The sequence below is a fragment of the Vanellus vanellus genome (assembly GCF_965231255.1).
Source record: "Vanellus vanellus genome assembly, chromosome: 3".
Classification (NCBI taxonomy): Eukaryota; Metazoa; Chordata; class Aves; order Charadriiformes; family Charadriidae; genus Vanellus; species Vanellus vanellus.
The window spans coordinates 85,966,747-85,988,067 of record NC_138907.1 but is presented as its reverse complement, the minus strand read 5'-3'; the positions used below and the strand labels follow the sequence as shown (position 1 = coordinate 85,988,067).

General features: G+C 36.8%; 1 protein-coding gene across 4 annotated transcripts in view; it reads right to left on the bottom strand.

Annotated features, from left to right (window-relative positions):
• EPHA7 (EPH receptor A7) overlaps positions 1-21,321 on the bottom strand; it is a gene marked incomplete at both ends in the record, with an annotated part of 167,921 nt that overhangs the window by 39,731 nt on the left and 106,869 nt on the right. For all 4 annotated transcript variants that reach the window (XM_082480791.1, XM_082480788.1, XM_082480790.1 and 1 more), the window contains one exon: positions 2,656-2,780. In XM_082480791.1, the coding sequence (XP_082336917.1) occupies positions 2,656-2,780 (125 nt within the window). The remainder of the gene's footprint in view (positions 1-2,655; positions 2,781-21,321) is intronic.

The window sequence follows — 21,321 nt, the reverse complement described above, 5'->3', positions numbered from 1 at the left end:
ATCACAGATCATTACAGTATTCAAAAAGCTCTACTTATTCATCACATTTACCCATCCAGATTATCTTTCAGCATAGATATGTGCAGCCCTGTTGATTTTCGGTGGCAGATGCAACCCTGATTTGAAGGGCAGAAGAGATGAATTAACTAACCATCTGAATGCACCACATGACCAGAGAAGCATGAGCCGTACGAAGCAGTGCTAATGAGACAGATACAGAAGGAAGGAATAAATCTGTAACTCATTTCAATAGCAGTTCGCCAGCTAAAAATGATGGAGAACCTTCCCCTTTGCAGTCAGCAAAGCAGCAAAGGCTTTTGCTGAAGTACAGGGTTAAATACAACATATGTGATTTCTTTTCTGAGATTCGGTAATAGCTTCTCCTGGGTCCTGCCCAGTCTGTCATTTGAACAAACCCGCCGGCTCGGCTAGCAACAATTTTTCATATCTTCTCCAAGAGTGTTTAAATCATCTGTAAGTGAGGAGCATGGTGGAATGTATGTTGGTATGTAAGAAAGAACAAGAACGCTTGAGAGATGAGAAACAAGTGTAAGAAAACCATAAACAGTCCGATTGGGGACTGTAAGACACAATGGAATTGCAGAGTTTGGGTTTTGATGCATAAATGAGGCTTATTTGAATTGCCAACAGTTCTTGCATTCAAAATAAACAAATAACAAAGAAATAAAAATAACTAGCACTAGAAATCTCACAGGACAGGCTTACTTGGGAGATTTCAGGCAGTTTCCATTCCGGCGCTAGCCAGAAGTGAGAGGTGGAAAAAACACTTATCAGGATATTTCAGAACCACAAAAATGTTTGATTTAATTTGGCTCTGAAAGGAGTGGAAAGTTCAGAACTTTTTTTTTTTCTTTTAAACTAATGGAACAAAACCTAAACTACGTCCCTTATTCTGAGCAAGTAGCTTATGAAGTACTTTTCAAACTGAACTGCATTATTTTGGAAGGAAGGCAAGCATTTGAGAATGTGTGTTGAAAACGTCTCACTGAATTAAAGCTATATAGTTCAGTTTATCTGTGACTGTTCATAGGATAAGCTTCTTATTCTCTTTCATTAAGTTCACCGTAATAAGAATAATACCGGGAAGTTTCCTTTCATTACAAAAAAAGTTCAACATCAGTTCTTGCCTTTGCAAACATAGGAAACTGGCAATGAAATTCTGCTGATTATTTATAGTAATATGAATGTATAGAGAAAATAATAATAGATTGGGGTTTTGCGTTTTTTTTGTTTTGTTTTGTTTTGTTTTTGTTTTTTTTTTGTGAGTGGAGTACAGTTTTGCTTTTGGCAAACTTTTTTTTTTTAAATTTATGGAGTTTATTCGTGTGCATGCACAAACACATGCTTGAGGAAGAAAAATTACCCGTTAAAATTAGTAAAATTCCTTTAAAAAAATGCTTAGCTATCTGTACCTATCTGGTAAACTTATATTTATAAGAGTCATTAAAGTGAACAACTTAAACTGGGAGATAGCATCAACTAATAAACATTTTATTCCCTTCCCAAGATAAAAATCTTTTGATAAGTATATTTGTGTAATCCAATACTGGAAATTAGATGTGACACTTGATAATAGATCCAATCCGGTTTGAATTTACCTAATTCTACGTTACCTAGTAAACTGACATGCTCTTTTTGATATAGAGGTACTATGACGTTGTTTGCAGGGATGAAATATCTTAACAAGTGATCACAAAGGAGATACTTGGTTCATTTCTTTGCATTTTAATTCTTTCTTTTTTCTCCCAGAATGTTTTACAAAAATTAGGAACATGTTATGTGCTACAGTAAGTTTCCCAGGGAATCTGGAGGAGCCACGCTTAGCCTGGGTGCCAGGACAAACATGTAGCTACACAACCTGCCTTCACTCTGCTTTCATCCTGCTTACGGTTGCATGTGGCCCTACTTATATGCTTGTCAGAATTTTTTTTATTCTGGCGTACTTCAAAGCTATCATGAATGAAGCTCTAGACACGCTAAAATGAATGGCAAAACACTGACTGACATAAATAAGACTGCAATTTCACTCTACCAGAAACAGAGATCACTTCATATGCTACTGAAAAGCAGCCCTCAATTCATTATTGTGTTGAGAGAACAAGTGAAAAATAAATTTCACAATGCTGGGACTTTTTGAAAGGACAAATAAGGAATATTTTTCAGCTGAAACTGTAGGAAGTGCTTTGGAAGTTTTCAGATAGCAAGTCCAAGCTTCCCAGCTCAAAAGGAAATACCAAATGCAGTCAAGAGTTGTATTTGATATATCATCTCAAGACTGGATTACAGCGACACAGAAGGAAATGAAACAAGCTTTAAACACAATGTAGAAGAGACAGGAAAATCACAACTATCATGGTAAAATATCCAAGTCCAACTTAACAATTAAAAAAAAAGGTGGAAAAAAAGGGCAGATTTCAACTGCATATTTCACTTTTAGGATACCAAAATACAATATATGAGAGTTATGATAGCAATAATATTTGCAGGGACTCTCTAGTTATTAAGAACAAGCAAAATCAGTGTGGCTTTGAAAAGACAGGATAGCTGATGGCTTTAACATTGTTCCACAACACAGCAAGCCAACATGAAGCGAACAGCACATTGTTGTACATTACAGATAATCTTAGCACTTACTTTCTCATAATACTTGATTTCATATTCAGTAATGACTCCATTGGGATGTTCTGGTTCCTGCCAGGAAAGCTCCACGCTCCTCTGCAGCACTCGCTCTTTCATTACTCCACTAACTTGCGAGGGAGCTGTTTGGACAAGATGTGTCAATAAATAAAAAGCAAATTTGTTGGATGCTTAAAATCAAATGTCATTACTGATCCGTCCCATGCTGAGCCACTTTCATTAAGGTAAAAGAAAGCACCTTTTCATAGCTCACAATACAAAGCTAATGAATATTCAAGCAGGACCCTATTACTGTTCATAAACTTAGAATGGAAATCGAATTAAAGTGCAAACGGCAAAAAGTGGCATTGTTCAAGTTAGTGCAAAACTGAGATTGATGGGATAGGAGTAACAATTAAGCAAATGAATTCTGATTAAGATAGCAAAGTAGATTTTTAGATTGATGTGTAGTAAATTAAGAGTCTAAATATTTATCGCATATGTTTCTGAAATGAGTATAACAAGAAAAATAATGTTTTCGAAACAAAAATCACATTTTAGGCTGATTTCATCTAACTGGTTCCAATTCTGCTTAAAAAATAATCTGTCACTCTATCTGATTACAACACATCTTGGTGATGAAATCAACTTTGTTAAAAGACTAAACCCTCTCTTTTGTATTAGTTCAAACCTTTCCAGGACATTCTCTCTTTAGAGCTACATTTCCATATTTGGTCTTGGCATTTTTTGAAAGTGTGAAACAATTTAAGAAGTAGCTCTTATGAAATAAAGGGATCGCTGTCTTCCTCCACCTCAGTCTACAGAGACAGACATACATGCGCACTTGCATTCGTGCACACATACACACAGTTTCCTAATAAACATCACCCACAAACATCTTTTGAAATTAAAAAAATAACAATATGCAAGCATTGTAGAGCCATTGACTCTACAATGATTTAAAATCATCTAAGCTCTGATGTAATAAAATGTGAAAGACTGAAAAAGTAACTTGATTTATCAGCTTATCTCGTGTTTAATAAAAAAGAAAGACGTCAGATTTTCCACTGATGTGCAGTTCCAAAGAAGGCCAACCATCACACTTTTCCTCAAACGTACATACCGCCTATATGCCTACTGTAGCACAGAAGACCCGTAAAACCATAGCTCTTCAAATAACAACTATGGCATTGGAACCATGCAAACTTGATGGTGTTCTCTTTCAAGTCAACAGAAATAATTGAAGGGTGTAACACTGCTCATGTGAAAGATAGATAAAGAGAGGACCTGATCCTCAGGCCCCTGCAGTTAAAAGCAAAACCGCATTTACGCGTACAGGAACTTGATCATATTTGGAGAGCACACTCAGACACAGGAAAGGAAATAAAAAATTAGAGATAAATTTATTTATATCAAGTATAGAATCTACTACCGATTCTATACTTGAATGTTTGTTTGAACAAAAATACTGGAAATTTAATTTTTTTTTTCTAGGTAAAAAAAAGAACAACCTTATTTCAGAACTGTATATAAAGCTTTCACTATGTAAAACTATGTAGTTTTCAGATAAAACAGGATTCTTATCCCACGTAAAAAGCAGGTGAACTTCACTTTCTCTTTTACCTTGAAGTCTACTTAGAATAATTACTATTCTAATACTCTTTAGCGCACACACACACACCTTCCCCTATTTCATTTAAAGAACTTAGAAATAAAACACCTAGAATGCATACTCCTTTAGCGTTAAGGATAAAAATGCAATGATAAAGTAAAAATATCTACAGCACAATCAAGACAATAATCCCCTAAAAAACTTAAAATCTGATTGTTAGCTTTTTATTTTAATTGTGAAGTTTCTAGCTTTTTTATTATAACATGTATATCCGTATAGGTTTTAAATTAAATTTATTTACATTTCATTAGAGGCTCCAAGAGCCCATGAAAATTAAGAATTGAAGCCATGCGTGATAATTTGCATGATGAGCTATTATGTTGTATATAATCAATACAATCAAAGTTGAATACCCCGTAATGTAGGCTGCCTAACTGATAAAAATCATAAAATCGTATCACGCAAACACCATGGGTTGATACACCATTCCAAAGCCAGGATCTCTCTCTTTCACTCTTCTTGCATTCTCTTTCTAAAAGCTTAGAATATTTTCACTCTCTAATTAGTGAAATATATTCTTTTTCGTAGCTAAGAGTCTGGAATGCAGCAAACTAATTTACTCTGTCTAGTTTTCTTTGCTGTGATTAACTAGTTGTCTTCTTTGTCTAAATGAGTACTACAGCATCCTGGCTGAATTTCAGAGAGCTCATTATGTTTCATGTGTAATGTTCTATCTCATCCAGATAAATGTTTTTGAATTGCTAGTTTTACGTTTTTAGATGTCCAAAATTGTTAATGTTCAGCCTTATCATGAAACAACTTTATATTAGCTAGGTCACTGGAGTTTGTTCTCAACATTTGCTGCCTTTTGTTTTAGCTTATCAAATTTTTTCATTCCGTTGGTCATAGCATTGCTTTTTTTTTAAGCAGTGAAGCAAAATGAACTCGCTTCCTCTGTATTAGTTAACTCTGCGTATGTGGGGAAGGAACAAGAATGCAGGGAAGGAGGAATCGAGAAGGGGGAAGATTTTAAGCAGGGAAATGAAATACGCTATGTGAGATTCCTACTTAATATCTGTACAAAGTACACCACAAAGAGGCATATTCCATTCTTTAAGAACTTCCATTCAAAACAAAATCTCAGCGAGTTATCAACATTGCAAAGAGAGCATTTAAAACTCTTAAATGAATGCATTCTTAAATATATTTCCTGTCAATCAATATTCTTTTATTTCAAGAATGGTGAGATTAAAAGCTGGTTTTGGGTTGGGGTTTTTTTGCTTGTTTTGTCTTCCCCTCCCCAACTAAAAATGTTGTGCTACTTTTCATTGGTAGAAGAACTACATGAGGAAGAAGAGAAAGTCCAACCCTGCAGACTGTATATGTTGGTAACTCTTAAGACAATTACTCTGTATATAATTCCCATACCACATGATATTCCTAAAATGCAGTAACCTCAGCTTACTTTGCGTCCCCATGTTTTATCAGGGGAAGAAGGGAATCATCAAATTGGTTGAAGCCAGAGTATCCTCCTCTGGCAAGGTACACCCATCTGTTGTACTGCAAGGAAATCTCTGTAAACTAGAGCAAACACGTAAGCCAATTTATTGATGCAAGAGGCTAGACGTATATGCTATCTTTATCCTGCTGTTTGGGTCGCATTTCTTGATCTGTGCTTGATGAGAGTGTACAGGTCAGAAGCATTTCATTCTGTTTTCTAGGGCAATCATTTCCTCTGTATTCTCTCTGTGCCTTTCTTACAGACTGTTTTGCATTCATGTTTTATTTGTTCTAGCTTCCTGACACCTCCTTTTAAACCTTTAGCCCACTTCTTATTGCCTATCCAGGTTAATTAATTAACAATGTATCTATGGTTTTGAAACAGCTATGTCTGAGCAAGCTTGAAAATTAGTTAAAGCATACAATTAATCCCTAAATACAGGATAAAATGGGGTATTAATTCATATACAAAAGATAACTCTATAAAACCAGAATTAAAAATATCATTTTTGTTCCCATTGCTAGCTAAACAACAACAACAACGGTAACAATAACAACAGCAAGAATAATAATGAACTGTTTCAGGTATTTTCTTTTTCTTTTAGTAATCTAGTTCTTGCCACTGCATCTATAACAAAGTTGTTCATGATGAAGACACTTCTTACAGCATTTCTAGACAACTAAGTACCCAGTCCTGAATGACTTGAGCATGCATAATCCCTACTGTATCACTTCAGGTTACAAAGAAGCATCACTTGTCAGAATCATTATTTCCATAATATATTACACTGGGGGATACAGGCTGTTCAAAACACCATTTGCTATCAACTTTCCTTCTGATATACCTCATCTCTTCTTTTTCTCCTTCTTGCTGACACAACATCCAATGCATCAAACACACAGGGCCTCTCAGGGCTAACAGGCAGATGTACCTACACATGCTGCATAAGAAAGTACTTCGAGAATGACAGGCCCTCAGCACACTCATTCACCCTTTTTAAATGCTTCAAATATACCATTCAGCAAAAGGAAAAATTGATTTTTCACCAGGTTGCAACATCACAGCCACAGAGAAATATAACTCTGCTGGGCTTTACTGATAAAGCCTTCAAGTTATATAGATTTCAAGTTGGTCATCATTTTCAGATCAAGTTGTAGGAAAAGTTAAAACTGAGGTGTCAAAAAGAGCAGGATATTCCAAGGAAATATTCTGGTCCAGAGAGAATATTGCATCTGGTAGACTGATGTGTTACACCCATACTGCTAAGCCAAGCATATGGTATATTATTAATATGTGCAAATATTTAGGTATAGAAAACTGTGGTGATTATTTTGGAAGGCATTGCTTTTAGTCCGAGTCCTCTGTAAATGTTATAACATAATACTGCTCATGCCTTTAATCTCTATCCTTAGCTATTCTCTGGTTCTTATGCCTAACATTTCCCTTGATCCACAGTGTATTTTCCAGAAGACAGAGACAGATGCAAAATTAAATCTTTTGCACATTGTATCAGGAAAAAAAGAAACGGAAAAAAGTACAAAATACTAAAACCAATAAAAACTGAAAAACGAAAACGTGAAGCTGGACTTTCACATATGAGAGGAACGAGGCATAATGCACCAATTGCTAGCACAAAATCAACTGTAACACCTTTTTATTGAAAAAAAAGATAACTCAGCAAAAGAAACATACCTAGCTATTTCTCTGAGATTTCTTAAAGTCCTGCATCTTGAATGTGTCTCAATTCCACCAACAGCATCAGTCATGGAGACTTTTAATTTGATACTTTTCAAAAGGTCTCTCTAGAAGCAGCATTCCGGGTGTTTAGTAGTTTATGTGTATAAAACAAACTTTTAAAAGTCCTCAGAAATAAAGATTTCAATCCCGCAGTCCCACTTCATGCAGAAAGTTTCACAAATGAACATGAGTAAATGCTTCCAGTGCAGGACCCCATATGAATAAATGCTACCAAATCTATGTTTGCAACTCCAGTTCCATCATTCATTATATAAAGATAAATGAATGAATGGGCCTTCCTTAACCATTTTTTCTTTTTTTATATATTTCTTTATCTTATAGTAGCAATAATGTGCATAAGACAACCTGAGCTTCATCTTGGACTTGCTGAAATCAACAGTAACACTCTCGCTTTCACAGCAGAGGACCCTTACGGTACTTCCTGAAGGACATAAACTCTTGGCTTTTGGCCCCTCCTTTTCATATCATGAAGATATGCAGCAATCACTCAAAACCACTGGCTTTTGACGCACCAGTGAAGAGATCAGTCTTTACATCCCTGTAGAACTATAAGTTAGGGCTCAACGTAAGTTTTACATTACACGAAGCATTAACACCATTTTTCTGCCACGGTGTTCTACAGCAGCTGGGGGGTGTTTTGAGTATTCAGCCTGAAGGAGACATTGCTAACAGATGCAAACCATGGTAAAACAGAGATGTCGGCATCCCAATGGTTATAACCTATTCTATTATTTCTTTTCAAAATGTCTTTTCTGTCTCCTTTCTTGGCAGAAATCTTTAGATAACAGAGTTGCTTTGGCTCTACATCTATTTTTAGTGAGACTGGAATTTGGCGGCTTACCAACAACAAATGCAAAATGAACCCATGTATGTATATATGAAAATAGTAGCAGACAATTATACTGTTGCTAGCTCTTAAATGGTTGTTCAGGACGAGAATACAAAACTCCCTACACTCTATTAACGATCCCGGACCAACATTACCCAAATGACTCCCTTCCGCGCTGGCTCGCGTACTAATTTGCTCCCAAGAGAAAGCGTGGAAAGCCGTAACCTGGCCTCCCACCGTGCTCTGGGTGGCTCTGAAGGGAAACTTAGGCGTCAGAATTGCCGGAATTAGCAAAGAAGAGTGGTAGGCAAACAGATAATACACCTTGAGGAACTGCAGCTGCCCCTGGCAGGGGCCTGGGGTCAGCATGTGGCACCACGCTGGGTTTTATGCTGGTCTGAAGCAGTATGCCTCAGAACGCACGCTTTCACTCGCTTCTAAGGAGCTGTCTGATGTACATTGATGACACTTGAAACCAAAACTTGACAAGGGTTTGCGGGCACTGAGCAAATTTTAAGACTTTATGGTGTAGGTATTCCCCTTATTTGTTTATTCCGTTGCCTATAAAGGCACAAAGGCTCAAAAATAAATAAATAAAAATAATGTAAATATTTAAAATATTATATACATACACAGATCGTTTATTATATTTATTATAATATTAAATGATTAAATTTTTCAGATTTCATATTTCAGATTTCAATTTTAAATTATTAAAATTTTCAATTTCATAACGTGGCAGTGCTACTGGAGCCATGACAGAGATCTGCCACAGCTTGTCCTTTGAATGCTCAGGAAAAAATGCCTACGTTTCTCATCGTGTTTACACTAGTATGTATCATAAATTTAATGTTATTTTGTATGATAGTTCATGCAAAAAGATAACAGAAAAAGAGTACGATAGCTCTTAAACTGAACATTATTAAACAGACAGATGGAAATTCATAAGTTTTTCTTTTTTGTTACAGTGTATTTCTTCCCCTCAGTTAAATCTCCACATGACAAAGCAGCCCATGATAAAAGGTTATTGAGTACCACTGTATTATGCCATTAGTACCCATTGCTTTGGATCAATGTCAGAGAAATTCCCCACTGTGTTTACAAGCTGCAGCATTCAAAGAGAGACCCAAATAAATCAGATATTTTACACTAACAATATCCTACAGCGAAGCCATTTTAACTTCCTCTCTGACACACTTTACTTTCCGGCTCATAAATATAACACGGTGTGCTTACAATGCTCTGTAAGCCGCGAGCAGAGGCACACACAGCTCTCTGGGCCGCTTGGGGATGTCCTGAGTACATGGTAACAGGCAACGTAGTCAAGCAGTACTTGGCTGCGTTACTCCATTACCTTTTTTTGCCATTGTTTTTGTGGTTGAGCAACTCTCAAATTACCTGCTGCTCTACAGAGAGGAACAGAAACAGTAGTTACCCGAATGTTTTTGCAAATCAATCAATAAATGTGAGTCAAAAAATGAGGAAAAACAATACATACGTTCTGATCTACCCTAGTATTATTAGCTAAGTTCTAAGGAAGCTTATGATCAAATAGCATTCTTACCAAATATGTGGTGATTTACTAACTGTCCCTATCTTTTATATATCTGATGCATTTGAAATAGTTAATGGTTTGGCAATTCCTTCATCAAGCTCAAAACTCACCAGCTGGATCAGTTTTATATGCTGTCTACTCTGGCAAAATTCTGGGGAGGGAAACCAATAAAAAGAAAGAAAAAGAACTTAGCAGAAAGAAATGAAATGGTTTAGAAAGATCAAGGCTGACAGTTTGTCTATCACATTTTGGGTTTTTTTCAGGTCAGAGTCTATGTCTAGACCCATTCTATGAACTCCCCTGTTTCTCCTGCCTGACATTTGGTACAAATATTATTGTCATATCTGTATCCCATTTCTTCCAAAACTGGCGACTTGGGCATCAATCAGTGCTGAACGGATGCTGAGCTGCGTAACAAGTGACAACATTGACTCCCAAGGTATCCACAACTCTTGCTTTGTGAATAAGCTTTGACATGTCAGGCACAAACCTGATTCTTACAAATGTGTTACAGTAACAAACCAGCCTTACAAACAACAGAGAGGGGCTTTTGTTCTCCTGAAGCATTTGTTTTCTCTTGCAGAAGAAATATTTCTATGTTAATTAAATTTTTTCTTTTGTCCTGCCTTCTTTTGCGATTCATTTTTCATAACTTGGGTTTCTTTTTAGCAGAAACATCTGCCACCAGCCTTGCAGTAAATCCTTGGCACACAGGTATTATTCTTCATTAAAGTAAACAAAACACCACAAAACTCCCAAGGATGACGATACTCTTTTCCCTGGTGGGCTACTCAGACACATTATGTTCTCCTTCTGTCTCCAGTCATCTCTGCTGGCAAGTGTCAATTACAGACACAGGTTTTAGGGAACAGAAGGATAAAGCACAATTTACAAATACTTTCCTCTGGAAGCAGACAGGTGCAATGACTGAGACTGTCTGCTGTAATTGAATTTCATGCTGTCATCTATTGAGTCACAAAAAGATGTCAGCTTCAAGGATGCTACTCGTGGGAAAAAAAAAAACAAACCAAACCAAAAAAAACACACCCCAAACCAACCAAAACCCCCTTAATACATTCTCATTGCAACTGTAGAGCTAATATTGCCACCCTAGTTTGACTTCTCTAAAAGTAAAAGTTCCTTTTGCTGGAGAATACAAGGTGGTTAGAACTGTGGCTTTGGAGGTCTATGGACTAGTACAATTATGTTTACTTAGTGTAGAATGTCCAAGAGACAATTGAATGAATTCCAGCCCCATAACAAAGGATTTTGTTTCAGACATAGCCAACAAAAATCTGGAAACAAAGTGCCATGCCAAAAAAATAAAAACAGTTGATCAAATATTAACAGAAAAGCATATAAATATTCTATAAAGATGTCAGCACAAAACAATATAATTATCATTGTGCCAGAGGTTTGATCAAACTGATGCTTTCAAAGACATAATTGTTCAGTGGGGAAAAAATATTGCTCTACTAACATTCCTAAAATGTGTACAACTTCTGTTCCAGCCTTCCAAATTCCTGTGAAATGCATTATAACGGCACTTCTAACGATGGGCATATTTCAGAAAGCAGCATGGGTGGTATTCCCAGCGAAGGCAAGAAGAATTCCTTGCAAAAACAGCTTGCTTTTTTTTTTTTTCATGTTATGAGCCTGTAGTACTTCACTCAACGGGCATTAAATCTCTAGAATTTAAGGAGACGCGTAAATATCCATCTGGGAATCTCTGCTACAGTGATAAATATCAGAAGTAACAAGCCTGAAGTTAGTGACTATGCATGGGAGGGAAAGTCATGTCCACAAGAGGAAGGTCAGGCACAGCAGTCAGCCTCCGACTCCCTCGGTCATGGCTTGTGGAAGAAGTTTCACTGACCAGACTGAGGTCACCGCTTTGGACAACTGCCACTGTCATAAATACAATATTGAGAATCTCCCTTGAAATATAAAAATTCACGTACATTCTGACAACTGAGGAAAAAAAATGCATTTGAGACAATATTGATTGTCCCAAATGAAATAATTGTGGGAGTATGCACAAGCTGTTAAAAAAAATACTGTCATGCAAAAGCAGAAGGAAAACCCATTACCTTAGGGGGAACATATTTTGTAAAGTTAAGCTAGCTGATTGATTTGAATATACTGTATAAATTAACACCTGCCTATTAAACAGCAATAATTACTTCCGAGATAACGCACATATTTACTTAATGGTAAAATACACAAAATTTATACGAAAATATCTTCAGGTTTTTTATATTTTCTCTTTTTTCCAACAAATAATATTAAAACTTGTAGTAGAAATAACACATTTTTAGGAATTACGCAACTATACACGATAAATTGGCATGATTTTTAAAAAATGTATCCCTACCATCTATTACACAAACAGTAAACTCTAAACATAATTTCCAAAAGACCTTAAATATTCTTGATTTTGAGTAGACGTTGGTTCCTAAATCTCCTTATTGCTTAAAATAACCTTTGATTTGGGGGGATTTTTCGTGTTATTTGAGAAAGTGCTATGGTTCAACTCTTCTCCAGCTTCTGCTCACCAAAAAAATGTTGCACAAAGACTTGTGTGATGTAGAAACATATCAAACTGGAAAGACATCAATCATTTAATAAAAGAATTTACTACGCGGTTTTAGAAGCTGTACAAAATCATCATCTTTTTACAGACTTTCTAGTGGCTTCACTTCCCTAAATGCTAGGAGGCTCTAAGGGAAACCCAAGTTCTATATCCAAAGGTTAACTTCTTGGAGATTTAGATTACGAAAATGTCAATTGCACAAATTATAAACCCATTTAGCTTTTTGATTAGTTCCACTTTTAGCATACCATTTAGGGCTCAATTCTGACCCCTCATCAATTATATTTCAGTTTAGCTGCATTGATTTTATCTAAGTTATCCTTGCTTTATACCAATGGAAATAAGATCAGAATCAGGTCCTAAGGGTAAAGTAATTAAAAATGTAATTACCACAACTGATCATGCAACGCAGCTACATCATTAATTGGATACAACATTTTTTTAACAAAAAGATTAAAATTTCTTTGCCAAGTTCACATAGACAGGTTTTTACTCTTGTTTCAGAAATAGTTCTGGATAGGATCCAGACAATCTAACTTAGGCACCTGGGTGCACCTACCCTTTAGGCGAATACAGCTCTCCTAAATTAAGTGCTTAAGTTCCCCCAAATAGCTTTGCTCCCCATGACAGAGAGGTAGGTGTGTTGGAAAGATCCAGAAAGGGATCCTGCCTGTTTAAACTCAGACCCATAAATTTAAGAAAATCTTCATTTCAAGGCCTTTGAAAAACTTTCTCCACTGACTACATAGTGAATTTAGGCACTGATTTTAGCAGAAATAGACAACCCGGTACATCAAATAAACCTGACATGTAACATTTACATACTTGTTAGGTGAGTTACACTTCATCTTCCTCACACACTATCTCGAATTTCTTCCTATCTCCTAAATTTTCCTTATGAATTTAAGGAGGTGTATTCCTTGATTCTTAAAGCACCTGAAGATGCTCTAAGTCTGGAGTCTGCTCTGACTTACCGCTCATGCAAATCTTGTAGGACCCAGGTTTCTCCATACAACAGCGTAAGTCTAATTCTTGACGTGGTTAAAGGTATTTTAGCATTTTAGCATATATTTAGCATTTATGCTAGCTAAATACTATAGCTACTTACATAACTCAAACTTCACAATTGTAGGGAATCAATTTAATGCTGAAAATATTCCTAAGTAGAATTAAAGTGTGAAACAATATTTTTATAAGGAAAAAAAACAAACAAAAACCAAATAAAAAACAACCACAAAACAACAAAACCAGAACAACAGCTTCTGGATCTGATTCTCTTTCAATTTTTAATGGTGTGAATAAGTAGTGACTGCATTGACTCCTTTCATCCTGGATGTTGAACTTTAATCAATATCCAGGATGAAGGAGATGAAAATGGAGATCTTTGCAGTAACAGAAGGCCAAGCCACTTTTAGTCAGAAAGGTTAAACTTTAAAAAAAAAAAAAAAAAAGATACAAAGCTCTTTCTGTTTTGCTGCTCAATATATTGGAAGAATAAGCAAAATTGCATAAAAATCCTTGAATAGTTTATTATGGTTCTATTTATCCTAAATAATAAACTTTAGATCTGAGTCTCCATTCCCTCACTCATAGTGAAGGTATTGGGGGAGTGCAGGGTTGGTCCCCCCTTCAGACTGCATGCAACATATGCTGTCCTGTTAAATAAAAGTATGGAAAAATGGTGTCTACACATCTTATGTGTCCTTCCAGGTTGTAAAGGATACAGGAAAAAGACAGTAAAACTGGAATGTCACAAAAGAAATTAAACTTAAGTCATAACCACAGCACTATCCTATGTTTTAGAGAAAATTATTTTCCTACACTGAGTGTGTAGACCATTTTTCAATTACTATTTTTTGAATGAGAGGCTCCAAGTCTACAGTAGAAATTATCGCTACCTTCATGTATATATAGCACAAAAGTTGTATTCACCACCAACATCAGAAGACTTAAATTTAGTGATTCCAAGGCACATCACCAGCGGAACAACTTGATTTACATGAGTGAGCACAGTATACAATACGGTTCATATTTAGATTAGCCAAACAATATGACATCATTTAGACCAACAGTGTATTAAATACCAGAATGTGCAATGTTGCACAGTATGTAAACAGAAACAGAAATAGGATTATATCTTCTGAATATCAATCTATTGCCTTATTCATTTGAAAAAGCTCCAGTGTAACTATTTATACTCATGAATATATTGTAATACACATATTTAGATGGCTATACATCAGAATCAATAACATCTATAGCTTTTTTCCTTAATGTATGTGGTCTCAGCACCGCTTACTGTACAAAATGAAAAAAAAAAAACAAAACAAAGAATCATTGGTACTGGAATTTCCCATGATAATAAAAATACTGAATGCTTATTACTTTCCCTTAATTGTGCATGTAAAAATCCTGCCTTAGAAAACAGCTATGCTAAAACACTTAGAAACTCCTCTCACAATTAGTCAGTGATAAAAATACTTAATCTACTCATTACCTAGATATGAGTTTCTGTAGCTCTTTACGTGAGCCCCACTGAAAAACGTGGAATAGTAGAGAGGTTACTTAACCAATCAAAGCTGTACTGCACACATGCTCAGGGACAATAAAAAAGAAAAAAAATATTCCCCTTTGTTCTGATTACCCAACAGTGGTTGAATTAGTCATAAAATAAAACTGGCAATGATAAGGGCACGTCTTATTTTAAACCTCGACTTGAAGGGTTTTTCTTTTTTTAACCTTGTAATTTCTCTAATCCAAACTAAATTAAAGGTTTATGAAATACTCATGTAAAGTCAGATAATATAAAGACTCATGGCACTTTTCTAATAACATTTGTATCTCACAGGAGCCAATCAGACTTTCATGTATGCAGTATGTGTGCAGACTAAATAGGATAGATACCTTCAGACGGACATGACTGCAAACTCATTTTAGGAGTGGAGCACCCAACAGGCTTATCTTAATTAAAAGAGCATTTACTATATACTGGCTGTACACAGTGCAATGTTTAAGGTAGTGTACAATTTATCAATAAATACAATTCTCTTTATCTGAAGACAAATTTCACCCTTTCCCCAAGCGTGCAATACCTGCCTGGACTGATCCCATCTGATTTTGCATCTGAGATATTAAAATACAAATCCAGCCTCCTTAAGGTCCTTTCAGTTAGTAGAGAAGGAGATCCTGCTGGCTATTTAGATCTTATGGTAAGCGAGTCTCAGGTGGGCCTTTAAGTTAGATTTTTATTGCTCCAGGTGTGTCCTGAGATGGAACCTACATCACTTGACTGGGAGGACTGTTTTTTCATGCTACCTCTTTTGTAGGGTTTGCTGTTCTTGTTTTATTATTATTATTATTATTATTATTATTATTATTATTATTATTATTATTATTATTATTATATTATCATTGTTCAGTTTAAAGTAGTTAGTCTAACATTTATTTTCTGTGATAGAAATACAGAAATGCTAATTTCTGGTATTTGTGTCAATTTATTACCCGTAGCTGGGAACTAGCCTCCCTAATGTAAACACTTGAGCCTATAGTAGATGCCTAATGAAAAACTCTCCCAAGAAGAAATCTAATCAAGGAAAGGGGCTGCCCTAAATGGCATCCAGAGAGACATTCTGCCTGGTACAGCTCAGGCAGCCGGCTAGGGAGACAGGACTTCCCTCTGAGGGACCTCGGAAGCACCTGCCACTCTTCGTGAGGTAAACGAGGCATGTCCTTTAAGGAGTCCGGTTTACTCAGAGCTTAAAATTTGTGTTGATATGTGATACACAGCAAAGTTTGTCAGATTGAGTCCCTACCCACCTTTCTGCTGCAGTCATTAACTTTTCTCCGAGATCCCTAGAAACCACTCTCACCCCCTGGATACAAACAGACCTTTGAGTTTCTTCCATGAACTTCCACAAGATTGTATTCTACGAAACACACTTACGTAAAAGATACGGAGACATACGTGATAAATTAGGATTGTGACTAATGCAGGTTTGCGAGGTGTAGCATGCAAACAGCTAGCCAACTGACCTACAGCACAACAGCCATATATATGTGTATTAAGAGACCAAGCTTGGACCGAAGTTATGCGATCTCTCAAAACCTAATTTTCACTGTATAGCCAGTCTGTCCAGATGACATACTTTAATGTTAAGTATGTACTTCTCCTCCCCTTTTCAACTCTGTGGTAAGCTGCTGGCAAACGGAGTTTAAAAAAATAAAAGAGATCATCAATGTGGTATTTTAAAATATTTAGAATATATTTTTATATATATATATATTTAATAACAAGGTAGGTGTCAACCACCTCCTGTCCCCCCCGAAAAACAAACCAAGTAAGAAAATCCAAATCTGCAGCATTTTTGCACAGGATGGATTCAATTAATGTGAAATTATCCTATTTGCTCCTTTCCTTTAGTTTTTCTACTAGTCCATGACTCGGGGAATATGGCACAAGAAGGAAGAGGAAAGGGGAAGGGGAAGGGGAAGGGGAAGGGAAAGGGGAAGGGGAAGGTTAGAGGAAGGGGAAGGTTAGAGGAAGGGTAGGGGAAGGGAAAGGGAGGAGAGGCGAGGCGAGGGGGGAAGGGAAGGGAAGGGAAGGGAAGGGAAGGGAAGGGAAGGGAAGGGAAGGGAAGGGAAGGGAAGGGAAGGGAAGGGAAGGGAAGGGAAGGGAAGGGAAGGGAAGGGAAGGGAAGGGAAGGGAAGGGAAGGGAAGGGAAGGGAAGGGAAGGGAAGGGAAGGGAAGGGAAGGGAAGGGAAGGGATGTGGTTTTCTTCAGTCAGTGCTTGCTTTCTGAGAAATCAGATGCCTGCATCTGCCTCATTGACTTTACCATGAAGAAAACAAAATCTGGAAAAATTCTGGCCCAGCCCTGACTGTATAACAGCAAGTGAAGTGCCATGACTGGTCTTGAGTACTGGCTCAGTACTTCCAGAAGGTCAGGAATGCAAGCAGTTGGCTAGAGTTTAAAGGAAGCTTAACTACTGGGGGAAAAAAAAAAAAAAAAAGCCATTTTAATGACTTACCAGAGTCTCAGAGCAGGTTAAGCTGTCTGCATAGATACAAACAATTACAATAAAAATGTTAGACTAAAGAAATTCTCCTTACCTATAGAATATCAATGTTTATCAGAGGAACTTTATCTTGTTCTTAACAAGTTGAATCATGCAAAACCAAGATCAATAAGGGAGGATGTCTTTAAAGCTCTAGTGTTGCGTAATGGAAATTGCTTTGAAGAGCTGCCTGTGTGTTCATGGAGAGTTAGCAAACTGTCCCTGCAGGCGCTGGTGACATTAGGCAGCTCAAAATACAGTATTTCACTTGAAGCATATCTGACTCATTCTATTGGCATAAACATCACATGTTTAGCATTAACCGCTTTTACAACCTGCTTTATAAATATATTTTGCTTCTCTTTCCAACGGTTGTCTTCTCCTTTCTTTTGTTGCAAATATTTTTGCTTGTTACTTTTGCCTCTGACAGTTTGACGGTTATTACCTTAAGACATTGCAGGTGTTCTTTAGTTCTTTTCAAAGAATTATCTAGGTACCTAAAGCCTTCAGCACTTTAACAGGTGACTAATTTTTAATGGTACACGTAAAAGAATAAAGCTCAAAGGTAGAAAATACAAATTAAAAAAAAAAAAATGGCGACAGGAGCACTTTATGTTTTCTAAAAATCCGGTGGTATTATTTTTAAGCTGAAATGAAGAATAGTCTCATCACTGGCGCTTTATAACATGGCACTGCAACACTCAGGTTATAACAAATGGAACACACTACCCTCTTAATTAGGCTATTAATCAGCAGAGTGAAAGGTGGATCAACAGTGTTACCATTTGCTCCAGATACAGATTTCCAGATTGTCAGTGGTTATCCAGACAGTGGAAGATTTGCAGGAATGCTATTTTTGCTTAAACAGCACCCTTTGCCCCAGTCATTCTGGGAGTGAGAGTAAATCTCCCTTCTTTCCTTTGTCTCTACAGAAAAGTCCCTTCGTCAGGAATCGGGATTTTGGAAGAGAATAATTTCTTTTGAGAACCAAATTTATGAGTTCAAAGTTCAGAAATGCCCACTAGCCTACACCGACTTTTCCTGGATAGAGCCACAGTCTTTTCTGAATGGAAGTTGAGATGGGCAACCCTCTCTTTTTCTTTCCAAAATGATGCAGACAAGAGAAGAAGGACAGACAGCCTTCCTCCTATATGTCTGTTATCCTATTATCTCTTTGGTATGAACGCCTGATAAGACTGATCTGAATTTTCTTCGCTATAGACTTCCTGCCTTCATTCCCTCTTCTCTTGTTTTGTCTGTATTGAAAAGCAAAAACAATGACAAAGTGTTTCTAGTACTGACTCAACTATCATTTATGTTACGTTTCACGCTCTTAAACGCACTCAAAGATTTAACATAAAATTGTGGAATCTGAATAACAAAATGGTAGAGTTTAATGAAACCTGAATTCCACAGAATTCGCAACATGAAATGGGGACAAAGACTTTAAATGTCCCTACGGGAGAAGAACCAAAGAGCATGGAAAAGACAAACTTCTTAACTCTAGCAAAATAGAGGCATTGAAGGAAGGCTATATCAAACCAATTGAAGGATGGGTATGAGAGGTGATCCAAATTTACATATAGTTTATAGCAATCTCAGGAAATTATACTTCTAGGTCTCCTCTAATATTACTACAGAAAACTTACTTAACTGTAATTTAACTGAAACTTACCTAGTTTTTATTTACTACAGAAAATCTTACTACAGAAGATTTTTCTATGTGATCTTTGCCCACAGCAGTTGAAGAAGAGGATGAAAAGTTAAATAAGTAAAACAGGAATGCACTGGTGTTGAGTGGTTCATTTAAGAGAAGACTATGTTTGAACAGACATTGTCCAAATTTCCAAATTTCTCTTTTTTACATCTTATGATTATCATTCATCTTTTGAATTGTAAATGGTAAATTCATTTAAAAATAATAAATAGGACATAGTACCACTCTCCATCCCTTTCAGTTTTGGCACAATGACCTAAATCTCGCCCATAGATAGGTTTTATACTACTAGCATGCATCCCCTGAGGGACTGGAAGGTAAGTGGTGTGTACCACTTGAGAGAGAGGCCCCGGGAGTAGAATGTAGCCAAGGGCTGGAAAAACAAATTATGTCTTTTAATCACTGGAATCATCCAGCCTTGCGTTAAATCACAGATATAAATTTAAAAAATAAAATAAAATATGTCATTAGAATAAGCTCAACATGAACCAGCAATGTGTGATCACAGCCTAGAAGGCCAATCGTATCCTGGGCTGCATCAAAAGAAACATGGCCAGCAGGTCAAAGGAGGTGATTCTGCCCCTCTACTCCACTCTCATGAGACCTCACCTGGAGTACTGCATCCAGCTCTGGAGTCCCCAACATAAGAAGGACATGGACGTGCTGGAGCGTGTCCAGAGGAGAGCCACGAGGATGTCCGAGGACTGGAGCACCTCTCCTATGAGACTGAGAGGCTGAAAGAGTTGGGGCTGTTCAGCCTGGAGAAGAGGGGGCTCCGGGGAGATCTTATTGCGGCCTTCCAGTATCTAAAGGGGGCCTACAGGAGAGCTGCGGAAGGACTTTTTACTAGGGCATGTGGCGCTAGGACTAGGGGGAATGGCTTTAAACTAGAAGGGGGCAGGTTCAGATTAAAGAGTAGGAAAAAATTTTTCACTTTGAGGGTGGTAAGGCACTGGAACAGGTTGTCCAGAGAGGTTGTTGAGGCCCCATCCCTGGAGGTGTGCAAGGCCAGGCTGGATGTGGCCTTGGGCAACCTGGTTTAGTGGGAGGTGTCTCTGCCTATGGCAGGGAGGTTGGAACTCGATGATCTTCAAGGTCCTTTCCAATCCAAACTATTCTATGATTCTACGATTAAACAGAGATCTTTATGAAATCCATTTTTGTCCTCCTTCTTTTTCTTCCTGACTTTTTTGTTACAGTATTTAAACACAGTTTTCTTCTAAATAAAACATATATGTCTTTTTTAGCTTTTTTTTTCAAATTCTCAAAAGATTTGTTTGTCAAGTGAGTTATTTTGAAATAGCCAGCCTAAATTTAATTTTTATTTAATGTACTCTGTAAAATTATTTCTCTCTTCGACATATACTTTTATTTACTGACTTGGTGTTTCCATCTCTCTTTTTACGTTTCTAAGTCTATTTTACTGCTTGCATTCTTTCACAGCTCTACGGTAAGCAACAACCTCACCTATGTATCTACTAGGATATAGCTTTTTAACTCAAACTCTCTGCACAATGGGCTTTCATTCAAGATGTATCAACTGGCACTTTTTTTTGTTGGTTTGTTTATTTTCTAGTCTATATCTGATGCATTGCAAGATCAGCCCTGAATAGAAGCTAATACTCCTGCTTTGTTTTAACTGCTCACCAGTTAAATAATTCTGCTCACCAGAAACAATCAATACTACAAATGAATTGTGCATTAATGACACAAAAGAAACAAAAAAGTGTTAAACTGATGACCCTCTAATTACCACATCTTTATTGAGGCAATGGCAGCATATTTATAAATGCTGTTGGACTTTTATATTGCCAGGACATTGATTTTTCCCAGTTAATGAATCTTCGTGTCCTGACAGAATACTATTTTTTCTTAAACTAGATACGGATCTCTGATTACACATAGAGACGTTCTTGGGAAAACACTGTAATTTCTCATTTTAATGTTCTTTTATTTGTGAAAAATAGTGAACTGAATTTTCTGGGATAATTATCACCCCCATACCCACCAAAAATAAATATCACAACCCGAACCAGCAAACAAAAAACATCAAAGGGATGCCGAT